General features: G+C 40.1%; 1 protein-coding gene and 1 non-coding gene across 3 annotated transcripts; one reads left to right on the forward strand and one right to left on the reverse strand.

The window, feature by feature from the left end:
- The first annotated feature begins 6,411 nt into the window (after positions 1–6,411).
- trnat-ugu (transfer RNA threonine (anticodon UGU)) lies at positions 6,412–6,484 on the forward strand. Its single transcript has one exon. It is a non-coding gene; the product is annotated as a tRNA-Thr (tRNA).
- Positions 6,485–7,811: 1,327 nt separating this feature from the next.
- Positions 7,812–12,022, reverse strand: ino80c (INO80 complex subunit C). Of its 2 annotated transcripts, XR_003929612.1 has the most exons (6): positions 11,745–12,022; positions 10,521–10,634; positions 10,315–10,426; positions 9,462–9,529; positions 8,345–9,359; positions 7,812–8,275 (listed from the first exon to the last, which is right to left on the reverse strand). XR_003929612.1 is itself a non-coding variant. In XM_030073249.1 (5 exons), exons 1-5 carry the CDS (start codon positions 11,916–11,918, stop codon positions 9,228–9,230), a joined length of 600 nt encoding a protein of 199 aa, XP_029929109.1. In that variant the 5' UTR covers positions 11,919–12,022; the 3' UTR covers positions 7,812–9,227. The 2 variants fall into 2 exon arrangements, 1 of the variants encoding a protein (XP_029929109.1); XM_030073249.1 differs by having other exon boundaries at positions 7,812–9,359.
- Between the last annotated feature and the right edge of the window lie 1,729 nt (positions 12,023–13,751).

Below are 13,751 nucleotides of genomic sequence, written 5' to 3' on the forward strand. Positions count from 1 at the left end.
ACACACACATACATGCTTTGCCAGGTAGGTATGAATAGATGGCCCCTCTCAGATGAAACTAGATTCAATCCGTGTGTTAGATTGGTTCTATCTGTCGTTGAGAGGGTTATTGGGTCACATCCCTTCTATTACCTCTCTGTCCACTGACACTTTATTCACCTGAATGTGGGTCTGACAGCCTGCGATGGATGGACCTAATCTGAGAGAATAGAGAGAGATGGAGGAGCAAGGGGTGTGGTATGGGGGGGTGGGTAAATAGAGGGAGAGAGATAAGTGAGAGAAAGAGGTGAAGCTTAGAGTAAAGATATTTAAAGTTTAGTGCAGCACAGGGGAACGGGGGGAATAAATATACATGTGATTGATGTCATCTTTTTTGACACGACATACTTCCCTTCCAAATCCAGATAAAAAATTTCTGATTACATTCTTCCAATAGCACAACTAACAATTTTATCAGGCACTTCAGAGCTAAAGTCATACCAGATCATAGTCAAGAGTCCACAACTTGCAGTATGCAGAGGTTAGTTGAAGCTTGTGCAGAAGTCCTTGGAGAGATGCTCCCTCTGTATACACTAAATTTGACTGACTGAATTTTGAATGCCGAATGTCAAAGTATGAAAGGAGGCAGGTTTGCATAATCCTGGTCCTGGCATCAATATCATAATAAAAACACACATTTTTATTGTGTCAAACATGGTGCTACTCTGGTTAGGTAATGCAGTCCTTGTTACACAGCTCACCCTGGTAAATATGCTATTACAAAGCAGCAAGAGAATTAATCCAATACAATACATTCCATTTTCTCTTACACTTGGAAAGGATCTCGGGCCAAACTCCATTAAAAAATCTGGCAGTTTATTTTTGGGTTGCTTAAAATCAGCATATACGCCTGTTAAAATATGACTTCAGTCCTTTTTTTCAAATGAGGGTTCATGCTTCCATTCAGCATGCATACAATACTTGAAGCAGGTAGAATTTTAATACTCCGGTTTTAGTGCTCCGGTGATAAATGTACATGTCGGTGCAAAGAAATCCTACTTTCCTGGTCTTCAAACAGGCAAGTTGAGAGTAAGCGGATAAAGTCACAGACACTTTGTCCATTATTTTCTACAGATTATGCTCACAGCACATGACCAAACAGGCCCATAAGACCCTGAAACCTGTGCTTTGTAGAGAAACAGAACATGTGCGAGTGATGGGGAGAGGAGCAGACAGGGACCGACACAAACACACCCAGATAGAGACAGATAGACAGAGAAAGAGGGATAGACTGACAGAGCTCTTATCAATCAGAGACCAAAGCAGAGCGCTAATCCTCCGGCCAGCAGAAAGAGATAGAAGAGGAGCCAGGAGAGGAGAGAAAGGAGGGGAGAGGAAGAGAGGTGAGGGGAGATAGGACAGGACAGAAGGACAGGAAAGGGGAAAGAAAGCAGAAGACAGGAGATGAGAGCAAAGGAGAATTTGAGTTGAATTTGGCCCAGTGAAGGACAATCATTGTCTATCAACATGAAGAATTACCTCACTCTCTGTCCCTTACGCCTATACACACATACACACACAGACATACACACACATGCACAGGAACAAGTCGACCTGTGAGAGAGCACTGATTGAATCTTCAGTGGGATTAACAAGGATTTAGCTCAGTGTAATGATGTCTGAATGAGTTGATCAGCTATCCAATGACAGTTTGTTGTTTGACCTCTACAGCCCAATAACAGCTGATAGCTCATCACCGCGTCTCAGGCTGCATTCAAAAAGGGACAGAAAAAAATCCCACAGAACAACATAGAACTCCTTGTGGGACAGATCAGTGTCTCACTGTGTGGACAGACACGGGACAATCAGATTTGTCTCACATGGGGTTAGAAATCGGCTTTCATGTAGTTTGTTCCTGTTTTAGAAAGACATGACAGGAGTATGTATTTAAGTCTAACCATGAAGGGCAGAGGTTCCCCCAAGAGGGCAAAATGCAACAATAAGGTGTAGGAAACTCTATTTAATTCAAAAAGAAAACTATTTGTACAAGTTAGCAGCCACATGCATATGAAAGCTGTGAAACAGGCAATATGCCTCTACAGTTAATACAACACATTTTGGATAGATATTCTAATTTCTGCCTGATGAAAAGTGTATCTGCTCCCTTTCCCTTATATTTCAGGAAAACAAATCTATGCCTAATTGTTGGAAATCAGACTATGTGGTATGCTTGCCGTCTGTTTTTAGAGCAAACACACAAATACAGGGTTAAAAATGTGATCATTCTACATCTGTCTAAGTCCAGCCAGTGTCTTCATTTGTGTTTGGACATCATGTTGAAGCAGCTGCACTTTTTAGTTAGGATAGTGAAAATGGTTCAAATGGATTTATCTCAAAACCAAAATATGCAAAATTCATTAATGAAAAAAGATGAAAAATTGTGACCACAAAAAATGGATGAAAAGGGGAACAAATCATCTAGATCCTCCAAAACACTGACTTTCATCTTCTATCTTTAGTAGTTATTTCCCTCCTCATAGCACCAGTGGTTGTGTGGGCACAAGCACTCCTACCCTCTTTTTTCTCTCCATACAAAATTCATTGTTGTGATATCATAATATATGATCTGTCAGTCATTTTCCCTGAAATATTACTATTTCAGATATCCAAGGCTCTTGCAGGGCACTGACAAATGTTGAAGTACTAGAGTAATTGAGCTGCTTCTGCTAGTAAAGGAGACTCATCATAAATATTGGACCTCAACTGATGCAGTAAACTAATTTATATACTGACTTAGCATCTTACAGTTTCAGAGTGCTATGTCTTTGTTGAGGAGAGTCCTGTAGTTTACTGTGCTACTTCTGCTGTTCCAATAGGTCAAAAACATAGATATGTGGGTGCCCTGCTGGCTCAGCAGGCATTGGAGTTGGTCTATCGATCAACTTACTCGACTCAGTAGTGCAGTCCATTTCCATGACCTAACATTTGAGGATAGCCATCATGAATTTTTCTTAGACATTTATAGAGATAAAACAACAGATACGCAGCATAACTTTTGTCTCGGACAGCTCACGGCCTTTCAGCAGGCCTGTTGTGTCCTTGTGTGTGCACAGGAACAGGTGTGATTTGCTTCCTGCTAGATTGCCTGGTTGACAAGAGGACTCGTCAGTCTCATTATCCTGCAGTGACAATCATCATTCAGGCAAATTTTTCTATAAATCTAGCACAATGAAATGTACTAAATACATTCACCAATAACCCATCGATCTGTGTCAGCTCGTCCGTGGAGGTGAGGGCCTACAGTGTTGTTTTGTACAGTGCATGAGTCATGTGTCCCAAATGAACATTTAGCTGTGACATTCACCAATGCCAAATGTGTTTCACATCTCCAACGGGCTACACAGAAACTGAATGAAAACCTTCTCTAATGATTAATTCCAGTTTGTCGAATGACCACATTATTGCTATATTTTGATTTTATTGCTGTGTAGTGGGTGTGCATTCAGTCGCTCCAATACTGCTGGAAATCCATTGAGGGGGTGGAAGTCCCTCTTCACTACAGCGTGTTGCACAGTGATGTGGGCAAACTCCGTGTATTGTGGAGTCAGTGAAACTATGGGTTGAATGACTGCATGTATTATATGGCTCAGGCCTGCCTACCATCTCCCAATGAAATGTGCCAGCAGACAAAAGCCCGAGGGCAGAAAGGTCCTAAATGAGCACCAGGATGGCATTAATGCATTTGGTATCTCTTCACTGTGTTGGAGAAACTTGGCAGTAGAGGTCCTCAACAAATTCGGCACTGGAAAACAAACTCTACCAGGGAGCCACTCTGAAAAAACACACCCTGCGCAATGCAGCAGCTGCCAAATCCTCCATCAAAGAAAGATGAGCCATTTTATGCAGAGCGTAATCATCTCTCAGTGATGATTATTATATAATTGAGCTGTGGTTCTAAATTGTCTAACCCTGATTTTCCAAAGCCATGCTAAAACTTAAAATGTCGGTCAGTCAGGCCAAGTCAGTGCTCTTACATGATGGATATTAAAATGTATAATGGATGCCAAATGCACTCATTATTCATGAGTAGTACAACATGTTTGTCATCTCAGCTACTATATTCTAAGCAACATTTAGATTGATTTTGAAAAAGCATATTAATTTGATTGCCTGTCCCTGTTTGTCTTGCGTTGCACTTGTTCTTTAGCTGGTGCTTTTCAACCACCTGCTGCAGCACACAAGCATGGCCAGGGTTCTGCTTACATTTACACAAATTCTCAAGCGTAAGCACCAGCTGATGAATACAACTGTTTGCTTAGAAATGGGGGCAGGCGTGGTTTATGCACTTATGTGTACATATGCAGCGGTGATACATGAGGGCCCTGGTTAGTATTCTCTCCACTGTGTGACCTGAGACATTTACAAACTCAGCAAGGTTGGACAGCAGCAGTGCCAGCCTCATTAGGACAGGCAGAGCTCTGGCGCTGCCATGTGGCCACAAAGTGTGACTGCAACAACAGGTGGACACTGCAGGAGAGGCTGGATAACATACTGAGGATTCAGCAAAAAAGCAGCCCGCTTATGTGTCTCAAATACAGACATAGGCAGGCATGCAACAGACACTCCTGCTAACACAGCTCACACGCATACTGCTGGTTTATTATTCTACTTACAAGGGCGTTCATTGACTACAGGCACTTCCCAACCCTGACCTTAAACCTTAATACCATATTCCATTCCTAAACTTACCCCTTACTCCAAATTAAACCTAATCCTGGATCTTAACTCATACCCTTCTGAGGATATTTGGACCTCATAAGTATGTGGCCTAAATGAAACTAGAATGAGACACACAATACACACGCACTGACACAAGAAAATTCTCACACAAAAGCTGATACTAAAGCACTTGTGAGCCTATTTTCATGTAATCTATCCTTAATCTTCACATTTCATTAATCTAACTGTAACTCTACCCCTTATATGAAACCTAAAAATATGTTGTGTTATATTCTCAGGTATAGTGCATGTGGCACTATACCTGAGAACGGCTCTGAATTATGCAGGTAGTTATACCCTATGTAAATATAGTAGACTTGCACAAACATGAGAGCACACACACACACACACACACACACACACACACATGCACAAACACACACACTCTACTGCCCGTGTGCTGGGGTGGCAGAAAGCCTTGGCGCTGTTCATTAATCACTATGTTGAGGTTTTGATGCCACAGCAGGAATGGAAACACTGGCCTGCCTCTCATAGATATACTATACTGCCATCATCAGCTTTACTAAGCTCAGGAGCTGGAAGAAATGATACTCAGTGCGTGACTAAGACTGGGTACAGCTGGAAATACTGTACAGAGACCAATATCTTCCTTTCTTACACCACAACTGCTGTTTTTATTCTCATTATGCTTAATATATTAAATAGATAAAGACAGATAGAGTTTTGTTAACTTGCCGCTGTGTAAATCTAAATGATGATGTCTAATAACAGCACAGAATTTTCCTATTTAACTCCTTTGTATACAGGAATGTGCCCTTGAACCTTGTAAACTAGTACAATCTTCTGTCACTTGATCGCATAATCTTTAAATCTACAAATCAGTATGACCATACTAGGCTTTCTATCACCAGCAAATGGTTGTTGGCCTAAGCCATCAGTGTGGGAACTGGTTTATTACGCCTGACCTTTTGGAGGGTAAACATGGCTCAGTTCTTTGCTCCATTGTTCGTGTAAATCAGGCGGTGCAAGTTCACTGATCACAAGATCCCGAACATTTTGGTCTTAATGAGGATCAGAACCACTGGATGTCCTCACCTGCTGTTATCAGATGATTAACAACAGCCCGGCCCAAGTGGCATAATCAGTCGACCCAGAAACACCTCATGAAATACAAATAGATTACAGTGGTGGCTCACGCCTGAGTGCACAACAGTGTGGGTTTATATAATAAAACAGAAATGACAGAGATACAAAGGATAGGGTGATTATGAATGTACATACTATACATTGCTCTCTGCTTGTGTTGAATTTAAGGATGTGGAAGAAATTATTAAAGCCACAGCTTGTTGAGCTTGTGCATACAGTGTATACGCACAGATCTATTTTACTGTATTTTTTAATTTCTGTTTATCTTCTTTCATACTATTTCTACTTACGTTTATGATGTACAAAGTTATGGATATTTCTTTCTTTGATTTTAACTACATTCACTTGTGCTGCTCTGTTAAAATGAGCTTTCTTTATGGGGAATCAATAAAGGTACATATTATCTTTATCTTAAAGGCTGTTGGGCAACATACAGCATATTCACAACGTAGCTACTACGTCAGCAGGGCATGTTCACTGTTATTAGAGTGCTGGTGGAAGGTGTATTGTTTAAACTAGTGAACACCCTTCTTAGCAAGCAGGTTAGGCCTCATAGCTCAGTGGTTAGAGCACTGGTCTTGTAAACCAGGGGTCGCGAGTTCAATTCTCGCTGGGGCCTGAGCCTGGTGCTTTTAAGAACTGACCCTTGGTCACTGTGCCAGGTCCACACCCTTTGTGTATATCAAAGAGAATCTCAATAACCAGTGTGGCTTCTAGATTTAAATAACCTCTGGGGTATGTATATGTCTGAGAACAAGAGCTGGTAAATTACCACAACCAGTAAGTGATCATACAATCCAGATATACTGTCAGAGGGTTCTGTCAGTTCCGTTGGTAACTATATACTGAATGCTTGTCTATTGGTTTTTATTCCTTACTAATTAAATTCCTCATCATCATCACCATCAGCTTGGTCAGGGTGTCAACAGCAGAGGTAAATTTAATGTTTTTAAGGCCAATTTAAGACTAGTTTTGCAAAATTTTAGACCAAATTTTGAACAAATCATCTGTTTTATATTCAAATAAGCACTATAGCTAAGTATAAAGGAAATATATACTGTATGTTGTCCACAGCAGAGGTTAATTTTAGGTTGGAATATGGTCAGTTATTATGTACATGATCTTGTGAGCTGTAATTATAACAGTTTCTTTTAGGATAGATGGTTAGATGATAACCATTATTTTTTTAACACATAACTTAGGACAAGCAAGTGCAAACATTTTCTTGGATCTCTCTACAGGACAGTATGACAGGTAAATATAAAGTGAGTTGTGCCATTTTTCCAGCAGGTAAATATAGCAGGTAAGTATTAAGACAGTATTTTATTCAGCATGCACTTTCATGGCATCAGAAACGCTGCCTATGCACAGAACATGATACATTTTGACCAAAATAAATAGATCGACAAGTGAAATCATATAAAATGTGTATGTTTAATTATTTCTAAGGCTTCATATTTATAAAAATGGAATTTAAACAGTGAGTAAACCCCAACAGGAAACTTCTGCTACACTGCCTTCTAGGGGTTGAAACTTTCAGGCATGTTGCACCCAATCAATGACATAGCCACAGGTCCCTTGTCATTGCTGCTTAATACCTGCTACTACATCAGCAGCAGGTATTGGTCTGGGTGTGGCCAGAGGTGCAAAGTTTAAACCCCTAGAGGGCAGTGCAGCAGAAGTTTTATGACTCATGTTATTTAGCGCTGAGTTACTCTTTATGGCATATGAAGAGTTTTTTGGGACCTCCAGACACCCTGTAGGCTATAGCCATAGGATTATGGTCCTGTGTTACTGCTGGATTGGTATTTCTCTGAAGGCCTGCATGTTTTAATCAGGCAGCTAAACTGGTTCTCAGCTAGTTGGGCGGGGCACACCTGCAAGACACAGGATTAGCTCAGGTTTGCCTTGAGATTCTGATGAAAAAATGACAGCAAACACTGTTATTGCATATTCTTGTTTGCTATATTGGCTCAAATGAGTGCATTCCAAAAACAACTCTTGACAACCACTTCTGAACATTTTTCAATACCCCATGAAAACAGTTACTGAGACTCTACAGAGAGCAACAGCATAACCATGTAGAACCACACATACTCGTAAGACAAGGGAACATGCGTCATCTGTCCTACTCCCAAAAAGTCAGTGTCATATTCTGCAGATAGTGCCTGTATTCAGAATTTGGGTCTGTTTGTTCCACAGGACACAGAAGGTGTTAGCCTACACCTGGCTCTAACTGAGGGAAACTGTGTCCCAGGTAGGTCCCAGACTCACCTGACATGTAACAATTCAATCAAGCCAACCAGGAAGGTTATTTGATCAAGTATAACAATATCTGATTGTTGATTTTTGAAAAACTATACAGCCCATTCTGTTCCCTATGAGGAATTAAACACTGTTCACATGCCGACTTTCACTGGGAGCATATAATTTTCTCTTGAAACTTTTTTTGTGATTTAAATAAATTTGGCATTAGTACCAACGTACACAGTCTAGTACACTGTCGTGGCCAAGAGGTGTCACATACTGAGAAGGATCATATAGGCTATCAAAGTGTTTTGTCGAGAAGTCTGAGTCTTGCACTGCTCCAGATTCTGTTCTCAGGTGGCTCTGTAGATCACTGGGCCAAGACAAGTATCAACTAACTGCAACATCCTAGGTCAAGTCTGGTCTGGCACCTTTGTAACATGACATGGCTCTTTGTCTTGTCAGTCTGTCCTATTTATCTCCACAACTCAAAATAAAGACAAAAATTCTCAAATATAATTTGGTAAAAAAAAAAATTATATATATATATATATATATATATATATGTATGCTCTACAAACTTCAACTTTAAGATTCATTGCTCTGTCACTGTCAGATAGAGGCAATCTGTTGCAATAGGGTGGCTGCTTTTGGAAGCCAGGGTGTGTAGACCATCAATTATTTATTATGGCCAAACACCAATACTTATCAGAAGCATAGCGACATCATTTCTCTTTGACAGTCACTGTTGAAAGAATATTCAATCTTACGACTGCGTGGCCCACCATGGGAGTTATTTGTCTCACAAATACTGGAATAATTCATAAAGATTATTTATACATTGCTCTTCTTCTGCTGAATGTCAAACATTTAGTCACATTTTGACTACGACAGTCTTCTTAAGAAGGCCTCCGCTGGCCTTCTTATGGTGGCCAGCCGAGGAGCTCCAGCAGTGGTCCTGTCACCACTGGTCACATTCAGTCTCCCTCACTGTGAACAACTTGTGCCCTCACAGTCTCAGCCTCTTCAGTCTCATGGCTGACAGTGAGACTGACATGAGGTCAGTTCTGTTTTGTATCTAGAACCTGCTGGAGGTTCACAGCCTTGCTGGGCTGTCAGGGCACAATGCAAGTTGCCTTCCGGAGTGCCAGGTATCCAGTAACAACATCAGTGGGCAGGAGGCGGATGTAGGAGAACTCCTCAGAGGACGTGAAGCGGAGCTTGGTCTGAGGGTCTGTGTAGTTTGCCTAAGGAAAGACAAAGGACATCAGAGTGACTTTTTCTGTGACAAATGACAAAAATGATGGTGTTTGTTGTAGGATGTGCCTTCATGTGAGGTCATTACTCACAGGCAGTCCAGAGATGTCAGAGTATTTCTTGGCAGGCTTCAAGGAGGGAGGGGCATCAATACTGTAGTCTGTCAACACAGAGAGGTCATGCTTCAAAATGCGGATGGGAACAGCACAAGTAGGAGCAAGTACTCTATGACTAACATTCACAGCCATAGCATACCCACACTAGAGCACAATGCACATTTTTCCCATGTTATGCTTTACTTCAATGTACAGCTTGGAAATTCTCTGTAGTGAGCACTGGCCAATATTTCAGACAAGAATTACAAAGCCTCTAATTCCTTGTAACATTACATAACATTATCCAACACCAAATCCATTTAGCTGATTCAAAGTAACTGTATTGGTTAAGTGGATACAACTTGATATCAGTACATTAATCAGTTAGTTTTCAAGTAGAAGATAAATCACAACAATAGAGTAATGCTTATGTGATAAAATACAGTCTGCATATGATAAAATGCACTTTCACAAGAGTGAACCCATCTATGCAAATGTAAACTGATAAGCATGCCTTATACACAATAGGCACTGGCAACAATGATTAGGACAGTGCACTGCACTGCCTGATCAGCTGTGAACAGCTTGATTTTGGTGTCTTTTTGATTGGCTCAGTAAGCACAGTTCAAGTTTGATGTACACACCTCTCATTTTTGTATGATGAAAAGACAAAACTGTAACAATTAATGGCTCAGGTATTTATTCTACCAAAATAAAAGCATACTGTTCATGTGCAAGTATGGTGAACATAGGACGGGGGGAAAGGTAGAAAGGGTTCATGACACAAATTCTAATAAAGTCAGAAAACTAGTCAGAAAAACAGTTATGTACCAAAGGGGGAAAAACTCACAGTTGGGATCATTGACCTTCCAGGGCAAAGTCCGTTCCAAAGCCAGAATCTGTTTGAGGTTCTTCCAGGTCCTGTTTTTTTTGCCTGCCGCTGCTCCACCAATCCCAGAGTGCTGCCAAATTTGAGACAGGAAAAAGGCAGTCCATATAGCAACAGAAGCACCACAAACAGGCTGAAATCAATTCTCAGTGGACACACACACTCACCATGAATGTGGGATCTTTGAATGGGGGAGGCTTTGCAGTGGACTCTGTGGTGGCCGGGCCGCTGTCTACAGTTCCAGCTGCCTTCACCTCGGTCACTGTGTCCACTGCTGCTATCTGGTGACACATGAAACACAACACCCTTTAGTCCAGTACTCTAACACTATGAATCAAATTTGCTAGTAACTGCAGTCATACATGCCTATAAGTGTTATCAACAATTCAACTATACACCACACAGCACGTCTTGACCAGATACTTAAATATCAATAATTTAATAATATTGTATGAGTGACTATTGCTTTAATATGATATTTATTAACATTTTTGCTGAACAGTCATTAGTACTGTGGATATGATGACTAAGCAAGAAGATATATATAATAGAACAGCCTAATAAGATGACAAAATTTAATCCCTTTACTGCAATGCTGCTTTTAAACCCAGGAACAATGGTGATATCCAAAATCACACAATATCACGACATTTCTATATAATGACAAAAAATGTTTAAAAAAAAAAAAAAAAAAAACTAAACAAATTTGTCAAACAGCTCTCATGATGCATTGTATCGTACAGTACAACTACACTTGCACAGAGAAACAAAGCTAGAAACAAGCAAGCTTTTTACATTAATTTACATTTCCAGAATTTCCCTGGTTGGGATCAATAATGTATATCTATCTATCTATCTATCTATCTATCTATCTATCTATCTATCATTAAGGTTGTTTGCCAAACTGTTTGTTGTTCACACTTCTGCCCAGATTTTACACTAATCTTACCTAAACTGAAACTGTGTCAAGAAAACATCGGACTTGCAACAGACTTGCTCTGGCTAACATAAACACTCCCTGTTCAGCAGTCGCTTCACTCTCAGGTGACACATAAAATTCATTTATAAAAAGGCATAAAGCTGACTCTCTCTGGGTCTAAATGGTCGCAAACATTTGGTTTTATCAATAGAAAGGATGAAGAACATTGGACATTAATTCTGTTCGACTTCATTGCTAATTTGAGGGAGACTAAATGAGATATGCAGGTTATTTTAAGGCAGGAGAAAATGCCCAGGGTATAGAAATTAAACACGAAGCGTTACCGGACGGCTCACTGAGTAACGCAGAGAGCACTACGTTAACAAGGTCGACTACAGATCCTGAAGCCTCTCTCTGAAGGCTGTCTGGGAGCCAAACCGAGTGTCTTGTACTGGTAGGTGAGCTGGTCTACCTGCGCCTGTGTCGGTGCTGCTGTCGGCGGCCCTTTCTTCTTCTTGCCGCCGCTCCCTCCTGCCTGCGGAGCGGCTGTAGCCGCCGGGCTGCCGGAGCGCTTCTTCCCCCGGAGAGCGGCGGAGCTGGCGGCTGCAGGCTGGCCTCGGACATTTGTGGGGATCTGAGATGCCATCTGCTGTGAACCCGTAAGAGAACAGCTGTAGTATACAATGAAATTAATTTCTCTTTTCAACAAATTAAGAATTAGCACTGGCTATACATTGTCGAGCATGTAAACATCGTGTAACCCGGATGTGTAAGTGTTGCACTTCCTGTGACGCAATAGTTAAATTTTATTTTATTTTACTTAATTTTGGTCAGGATTAAAATGTACTATTCAAAACGATAAGCATAAACACGCAAGTGTACACAAATGTTGAAAATAAAAAACGTTTCACCATTTATGTGGTGCATACTTATTTGTACATGTGATTTAAAAAAAATAAATAAAAATAAAAATAAGGGGGAAAATGCAGATTACACATGTGAGATAAAAGGGTTTCATGAAGGCATTACCTTTGAATAAACAATGGCAAAGGAAGTCTAAATGCGACCAGTTTCACAGCAGGGGAATAACAATGTAATTAAAAAATGAAACGCATTAATTACAAGTTTGTTTGTTTGTTTGTTTGTTTGTTTGTTTGTTTGTTTGTTTGTTTGTTTGTTTGTTTTAAATAAATCGTTTATGGTAATTTAAACCTGAGCCTAAGTCATGGAGTCTCTAAGAGGAGGGGGATTCAGGTTTTTAGACTTGACAATGATAATAGACCTCGGATACAAGCCTATCTATTTTATGCAGGTTGCATTGTATGCTGGTTGCCTATGAACGGTGATGTAGATTTGTTGTGGCTGTGATCATACTGATGTTTGACCTCACTTGTGATCCAGGATTGCTGTTCAGAGATGCTCTCTTGGTTTTCCAGCGCAGTATGTGGACCACCTGTCAGTCAGGGGCGGGGAAGGTGCCTGTAGATGGCGCTGGAACATTCTTTTTGCTGAGCAGTCCCACTTTATGGCAATGCATACATCTTGAAAACTTAATTATATTTCTTCCCAGTCGTTATATAACCAACATGTGTGGCAGAGTTTTACTTGAGGCAGTGTTTCACAGTGTTCCACTAAGTAGGAGCTTCAAACTGCAGTTTAGATAATAAGGAGGAACAAAGTTTTCATCAAAAGATGTCAGTAAATAATGTGTACCTGTTCACACCTCCACTGTGTTTGAATCTTTTGTGAATAGTTTGTGATGAATGTGCTTCTACTCTCCTTTAAATAAGAATTTCTGTTTCTCACACTTCTACACACCAAAAGTTTTATGTGGATTTCTCATTTCTCATTAGTGTGCTTGCTGCAGCAAAGCAACCCACACTCTTCTTCACTTCTTTAATATTATTCTTCCACCAACATTTTGTACCCTTTGCACCGTTGAAGTTATCGACACTATTCAAACTAAAATGTTTAGTCTGCTCCAGATTAAATTGCTTGTGTTCCGATATTTTATATGATTTGTAGATTTTTTTCTTCACAATTTAATTTTAAAAGTCTTTTGGGATGCATTCAATCTATTCATTTTCAGCAATTTTCAGCTGATTTTTCAACCCTTGCAACCTTTTCACACTGTAACCGACAAACGTCATTCAGCTTTTAAAATGTTCAGCTTATGTAGCACATTACCAGTAGTATTCAACTTTTTAATAGCTTTCTGACTTTTAAAATTATTTAACTTTTTATCTGCTTTTTTTATAATGGCGGTCTATGGGCAGAATGTTCAAACCCAGCCCTTTTTGAACTACAAACTTCATTTGAACTTTAAACAGGTCAGTGTGAGTGATAGTTTATTGGTGTGAAACAATTTTTTGATATTTTAAGAAGGTATTGAGAAATCACAGTTTACATTTTATGCAGTTTTCAGAAATTATAATGAGTGTGTATTGCTTTAGTTTACAGCGAGATGGCATCGCAGTGA

This window comes from Myripristis murdjan, chromosome 16 (assembly GCF_902150065.1).
Source record: "Myripristis murdjan chromosome 16, fMyrMur1.1, whole genome shotgun sequence".
In the NCBI taxonomy this organism is placed as follows: domain Eukaryota; kingdom Metazoa; phylum Chordata; class Actinopteri; order Holocentriformes; family Holocentridae; genus Myripristis; species Myripristis murdjan.